The sequence below is a fragment of the Cheilinus undulatus genome, linkage group 12, assembly GCF_018320785.1.
Source record: "Cheilinus undulatus linkage group 12, ASM1832078v1, whole genome shotgun sequence".
NCBI lineage: Eukaryota > Metazoa > Chordata > Actinopteri > Labriformes > Labridae > Cheilinus > Cheilinus undulatus.
This window is the reverse complement of record NC_054876.1, coordinates 46712877-46720064: the sequence shown is the minus strand read 5'-3', so window position 1 is coordinate 46720064 and position 7188 is coordinate 46712877. Positions and strand designations below refer to the sequence as shown.

At 39.4% G+C, this 7188-nt stretch overlaps 1 protein-coding gene across 3 annotated transcripts in view; it reads left to right on the top strand.

Annotated features, from left to right (window-relative positions):
* The first annotated feature begins 226 nt into the window (after window positions 1-226).
* LOC121519000 (polypeptide N-acetylgalactosaminyltransferase 10-like) overlaps window positions 227-7188 on the top strand; it is a 105556-nt gene continuing 98594 nt past the window's right edge. For all 3 annotated transcript variants that reach the window (XR_005992681.1, XR_005992682.1, XM_041801738.1), the window contains exon 1: window positions 227-424. Coding sequence is in view for 1 of the 3 variants with exons in the window: in XM_041801738.1 (XP_041657672.1) it covers window positions 266-424 (159 nt within the window). In the remaining 2 variants the exon portion in view is untranslated. The remainder of the gene's footprint in view (window positions 425-7188) is intronic.

Genomic DNA, 7188 nt, shown 5'->3' with positions numbered 1-7188 from the left:
TATTCTGAATTTTCCACCATTTTTAGCGAAATAGTTTTAATGTGTCAGTCTTATCAGTGCACGAATTTTCAAGAAAACGTGTGAATCCAAGACATTTTACTTTGAAAGTCACTGCCGGACGTTACGTCAGCTCGGGTATTTGAAGGCGCTCGAGCGCAGACTCTCTCCTCAGTCAGAGTGAAAGTTGTCTCCGCTCAGAGAGGCAGAGAGCTCCGGGACTCGCTAGTTTCCACCGCCGCTGCTCCTCACGTTTTCTCCCGGAGAGATGAGGCGGAAAGAGAAGAGGCTGCTGCAGTTCGCAGGGCTGCTCATAGCGGCTCTTCTCTTCCTCCCTAACGTCGGACTGTGGTCTTTGTACCGGGACCGAGTCTTCGACAACTCGCCAGGCACGGTGGACGCTCCGTGGGGCATCCTCTCCATGCAGGTAAGGACAGCTGGGATACAACAGTCCCCGTGTAGGCGGTTTTGAACTCCTGTGGTTGGTTAAGAAGTCTTTATTTCTGTAATATCAAGCCGAGAAGGTTGAAAATCTGAGACAAAGAGCATAAAAATGTGAATTTAACGGACAGAAACCGAAGTGGAGGAGAACAACGTCTTACACAGCTGCAGAGTCAGGACCATGGAGAGCGCCCTGTTAGTCCGTCTGCTTCGGTTCAGCACCATGGACAGCTCCCATACACAGTTTATGTTCTACAAACGGCCCTTCAACCCACATAGCTCATTATTTAAAGCCTTTTTATAGCTGTTAGTGGCTTTTTAGGGTCAGAATCGGAGTATTAACGCGTTTTTTTTGCAGCACAGTAAGAAAATCTAGAGGCAAAAGAGGCAAGAGGTTAGACAATCATCTGCTGAAGTTATTTGAGCTGTTGGTTTGCTTCCTGCTCTCCCGTTATTCATCTAAGTAAGTCAGATATATTCCTTTATTGTGTAGATTTACACTTTTTTTTCTTAATAATAAGCAGTTAAAGCTGCTTTATTTGGGGATAATTGTTATAAAAACCTTCTTAGCAACCCCAGCTTCTTTACTGGAGCTGCTGCAGTAGTGAACAACTATCATGCTTCCACCTGAAGATTGAACATTTTAAGATTTTTTGATGGGAAAATGATGACACACAGCTTTCTTTGGGCATTCAAATAAGAGAGGTTTGACTTCAAACTGCTTGTTTGGTCTATCTAACAACAGAACTACTAAGAAAGAAGCAACAAAATTCATCTCAACATTAAAAAGTACACAATTCAAAAATATTTGACTTTTAAATCAATGCATGTCTTCTTAACTAGCCTGACAGGAAGTCATTCAAGTGACTTGAAAGCATCAGTAAGTCTATATATTAAGATTCACGCCACATCTTTGTCATGATGATTTAAAGCCTGCCTGATGTTAAGAGCCACTCGGTTCAGTCAATAAATGCTCAGATTTAATGATTACTGGTAAAGATTATAATTTCATACTGTGGCAGTGTGATAGATAGCTGGATACTTTTTTGATCCAGAGGGATATTCCTGTTCCAGCTGCTCTATTTGCACGCATATTGCTAGATTTTGCATCCTTTTCATTTACTTTTTAATTGATCTTAACATTTAAATTTTCTACATCTTGCTGTTTTCATATTGTCCTTATACACACTTGTGTTATAATTGACTTTGATTTCTATTGTAACAGATATTGGTCAACTTTGTTATTTTGAAATATCTTTTAAAGATAAATTTGGTTTGGATTGGATTAGGGCTGCAAGTAATTATTATGTTCATAAATCATTATTTGACTGACTATTTTTTTTATCCGATGATTTGGATTCTTCATTTTTAATTTTTGATTCCTTTTCTAAAATGCAGAGCACAGGCGACCCAGAGCTGTTAGAATGATATGAAATTATAAATACTTCCCTTAGAAAATAAAAGAAAAACTAGATTTTGATGGCCTTGGCAATGTAACATGACTTTGAAAGACCACAGAATCACACAAAACGATATAAATATTACTTTACTGTGTGTCAAAGATCTTTTTTGCGCCTTCCTCCTCCCTGACATACATGCACGTCAACATTATAGTGATGAGAATAGTCTGCTGATCTTTTAGTGAAGGATACTATCAGTGCATTACTACAGTTATTGTATCTAATCACAGAGGAGTGACAGATTTAACCAATCAAACAGCTTTGTTACATCTTTGTGAAGGTAAATCTCAGCTGTTGAAGGTTATTCATATTATAGAGATGCAGGACTAATGCCAGTATCAGTTTTTGAAGTATCTGATGGTCGATACTGATGCCATCGTGTTTTTCATCCTTTCCGTAACATTTTCTCCCGTCTTTCCACATGAAAACAGATCAGAGTTTGTCCAGCTGGTCTGCTACAGAATTATAATTCTCTTGTCAGAATCAGCCATAGATGTGCTAAATGTAAAATTGATAAGATTAACATCTTCTCCTGGCGTCCGTGAACGTCCACTGTATTTGCCTATGGCTGATGTCTGTGTTTAATTGCTGATACTGGCTGATACCGATGTTAAACCAATGCATCTTTAGATCTCTAGATATAATGATACCAAACAAACCATTGTCTCTCAGCGTGAATAGCTTGGCCAAGCTATCATGAGCTCATCAAATCTTACTGTTTACAATTGCTCCTCTCCCTCGGTACCAGCAGCGCACACGTCTTCTCTCTCCTGCTCCAATTGTGGTGAATATACAAGAAATCCTCAAAGTGGAGGAAATGGATTTTGAAAGTCCGACAGCTCACCATGATTGTTTTTATCCTGTCACATCTCTCAGCAAAAAACAAACTTGGGTTTTGCTTGAGTTTTGACCACAAAGATGCAGTTTAATGACGCCAGTGTCTCATCTCTGTCATAGGGAAATAGGCATTGATAAATATTTCTCCTCATAATCTTTAGAAGTTATCAAGCAAAAGGAAGAATGAAAGTATAATTTATCACCTTTTTGCATGTTGAAGTTTAATAGCGTTGTGGAGAGTGATGCAATAATTACAAGACACAATGAATCTTAGAAGAAATTCTTTGCCAGTACCTTTAAATAGCAATTTTAACAATTTGTTGTTGCAGTAGATTATCTACATTTCATCTCTATTATCACATTGTGATATTACTAAATTGCCTTATTATAATTCTTTCTTTTGCTACCGGCACAAATTTACTTTCTTAGGGATCAATGAAGTATGCACATATATATAAAAATAGAATAATAAAGTTATTTTTGGGTATAGCTGGCTTGAGAAAAATGTGCAGCATTGCTGAGTGATATGGCCTAAACAAAAGTTATAACCTCTCTGTGCAGCATATCAAATCAGCATATAAAAATTAAGTCAATCAGTGCAGCACATTTAGATGCATATTTAAGTGCTACCAGCTCTTTCTCCCCCTTAGCCAGTGCCGGCATGCTACCCTCCAGTCTGAGCATAAGACTGAAGAAGGAGACTGTATAAGTCTCCGTGCTCACTCCTTTCTAGTAGTTACAAAAGTTTCTCCAGCTGAAATGTGTCAAGCTGCTTCTGAAAGCACCATATTTCCTGATGTGGACATTCACAATGAAAGCACTTCATCAAAAAAACATTTACAGACTTTTATTGTGAAGAATGTGTCAGAAAAGTGTTTATCATTGATTTCATTTTGCTTTAGCAGAGATACCGGTGAGTGTATAGAGCTCAGTGACAGTCACTTTGCTGCCACAGTCCAGTGCTTTGAATCATCAGAGCCTTTACCCTTAGGGGTTGCACACACGCACATCCCTTTATAATCACTTAGTAATGTTTAAACCGTGAGTCATAGTCACTTAATTGTTTTTCCTATGAAAGCTCTCCGTTGTGCCATTCTAATCATATCTTCCATGCATTCATAGCTCTTACAGAACAATTTCTAGTGAGCCAAGAACTTGGCGTCTCTGAGGACAGCGTTGTCGTATACAACAATACGTGATGCAGTTTATAAAAACGTTGATAACTTTTGAACCATAAGTCATAGAAAGTTACTCTTTTTGCCTCTGACAGGTGACCATGTCGCCGTTTGTTTGCTACCATCAATGTCTCCATAGCTCTAAAGGATGCCTTTGTATTGAGCCCGGAACTTTGGTGTGTTTTCGGGGTCTTTGGAGGTTAAATCCACAGCGTTAAATCAGATAATAAACATCTTTTCAGCTATCTTTAATCCATTTTCAATCATGTACTTTGGCTTTCTTCAGTGGGCAGTGTCATGTTTGTTGACATGCAATGCATTGTGGGAGTTGTTGACCAGTTGTGTTTCTAATGCTCAGAGGAGTGGCACAAATAAATCTAACTGCAAAAAAGCGCATGGACTTTTTCTTTGTATATATGTAGATATTTTGAAAACAGTTCATCATACAATTTGATTTTTTCAATTTTTTGTCACCAAGAGATGGGGGAACAAGTCTGTGCAAAAAAGGCTTAGTCACTATTGTTAACTGTGTGTTATCAATAGGAATCTGTGAGTTTCAAATTCTGATTTGTTTTTTTCTTTTGTCTTTAGAGTCCTATATCTTTTTAAAATTCAAGTGACATTACTGTGGTAGATGTTTTCTTAAAGCCCAGGTTGTCCTGAAAAAAAAAAAAAAGATGTATAGAGCTTGACTGTGCACCACAGGGTTGATGTTTAACAAGCTTTTAAAGACAAGAAGTCCAGATGAGACATGATAATGAAAAAATAGCTATGAGCTCTAAGGGTTAAAAACAATGAGTCTTCACTTCTTTAAATAGTTGTTCAAGCTGTTGAAAACAGCTTCAAATTAAGGAATATTTCTACTTTTGGACTTTGAATCTTTTGCAAAGTTGTGAAGCCCAAAAATTGCCTTAGTGGTGGCGTCTATGCAGAAATCACTACATGCCTCCCATCAGGAATCCTCCGCTACTGCAGGACATCGTCTGCAAAGAACCTACTGTGGATTGCACAGATGTATGATAGTCAAATAAAAAGCATAAATCATCTTTAAATGCAGAGAAGAGACCAAGCATCATGGAACAAGAAGAAAATGCATCATTATAGGACAGGTTTCAATGTGATGGGGGAAAAAAATCAAGAGAATGAGTAAGAAACTAAATAATGGGAAGACAAATGCATCATTTTTCAAATCAGTCTTAGAGGAATGCTTTCATTTCTTCCAGTTTTACTAGGTGTCAGTTCTGACTGATTGCATTGCAAGGAAAGCCACCCTAGTGCCAGATCAGATCCACAATCAAAGCATGAACACGGCCCCGTTTCCACTTTAAATGAGCTCAAAGTGATAAAGAGCTGTGACTTCTCCGTACCTCTAAAAGGATTAAACACACCCTCGTCAGTTTTAGTAAAAGTAGAGCTGTAAAGAGCAGGTTATTTTGCATGATTCAGTCACTGCTGCTTTTGTCCTCATCAAACCATCACTAAAATGACAAACAGCTGCAGGATCAGACAGGGGCTCCCCACCAGGACGTTTCTCTCACTGATGCTAGCATTGATTTCCCAGTTTCCTCCTCCTTGTTTGAGCTGAACAGATGAGAGGAGATGAGATTGTGATTGAAATTGATCAAAATGCCCTCAGACTGTCTCACCAGCTTCAGAACTGAGCGAAACAGTGGAGGTTTTTCTTGACTTTAGTAAAAATTAGTCTCAGTAACTCTGTTTTGTGGCTCATTTGTTACAAGTTTTTTTTTCTCTTTTAAGGAAAAGTAGATTACTTTTTTCACTGCTGCTGTGAGACTCGTTTTCAGGGGACTTTCTAAAGCCTTTAGTAACTTTAAATTGCTTTTTTTCCAACAAGGGAAGGGAAGGCGGCTATATTTGTTTAGATCATTTCTCCACTGAGGCAATCAAGCATGCTTTACAGGGCTTTTATTCTTTGGACAGTGGAAGAGAGAGAAAATATGGTGATCAAACGGCACCACATCCAGGGCTCAAACCTGCTACTGGTGCAGTAAAGACTGGAGCCTCTGTATACTGGTTTTTGCAGATTAAATAGAGCAGTAATAGGATGCTAAGTACCAGTCTGTGTCCCAGACAGGGGGTCAGTACGACAAGGTGTCCACCCTTGCTTGCCGCTTGGTATACAGTACATCCGACCCCCAAACCTATCCTTGCAGGTGATGGGCCCACAGGTAAGTGCCTCCATGTTGTTTCTGCAGGCTGAGCCCAACCAGGACCCATGGAGAGGAGCCAAGCCACCAGACGCTTGCTGTTGAGCTCCTCTTCCAGGTCTGGACCCAGGCAGTTTCTGACTTCTACCTGTTCTAGATTCATGGGGTTTGCAGAAATGCTTTTAGTCTGGAACCTTCTCCCAGGACCAGTTTACCTTTGGAGGTTCTTTGGGACACACAAAGCCTTCCAACACAATAAGGTGGCAGTTCCTCTAGAGTGAGCGAGGGAGATTGGTCATCCAGTCTACATTTGTTTTGTAGACTTGAAGAATGCTTAGGATAAGGTATATTTAGGGGGTCATGTGCAGGAATATGGGGCTCCATCAGATCCCTGTATAACCAAAGTGAGCGTTGTGTCTGAATTCTCAGCACAAAGTGTTTGTGATTTTCATGGACAGGATCTCAAGTTGCAGTCAGGAGAGGGAGGGTTTCTGGTTTTGTGACTTTAGAATGACATCTCTTTTGTTTTTTTTTGTTTTTTTTTTGTTTTTGTTTTTTTTTTTTTACACATGATATGGTTCTGTTGGCTTCTTCAGTTGGAGACCTTCAGCGGGCATTAGGGTGGTTTGTAGCGGCGTGCAAAGTGACTGGGATGAGGGTCAGCACCTCCAAGCCCAAAGGCAGTAGTGGTTTGCTCCCTTATTGTGGGAGCAATAGTGAGATTTTGTCCCGAGTGAAAGAGTTCAAGTATTTCTGGGTCCTCAGATGGAGTAATCTGCATGATGTGAGCTTGACAGGCAGCGTTTATTGTAGGGGTGCACCGATCGATCCGCCAAAATCGGTATCAGTGCCGATTTTCCTCAATTTTAGGAGATCGGCGATCGGCCGATCCTTGTAAATAAGATCGGTGGATAAGATTGGTTTTATATGCCTCTATCTACTCGAATGTGAAAAATGGAAGATTAAAGGAACTGATAGAATTTAGTAGTTTGGACAGCAATGCTTTAAACTTTTCATTTATATTTGAGAGAACTACCTCATGTGCAGTTAAAACAACAAGTTTGTATTGTTTCACAGGTATTGTTCAATATTATTCAATAAAATAAGATT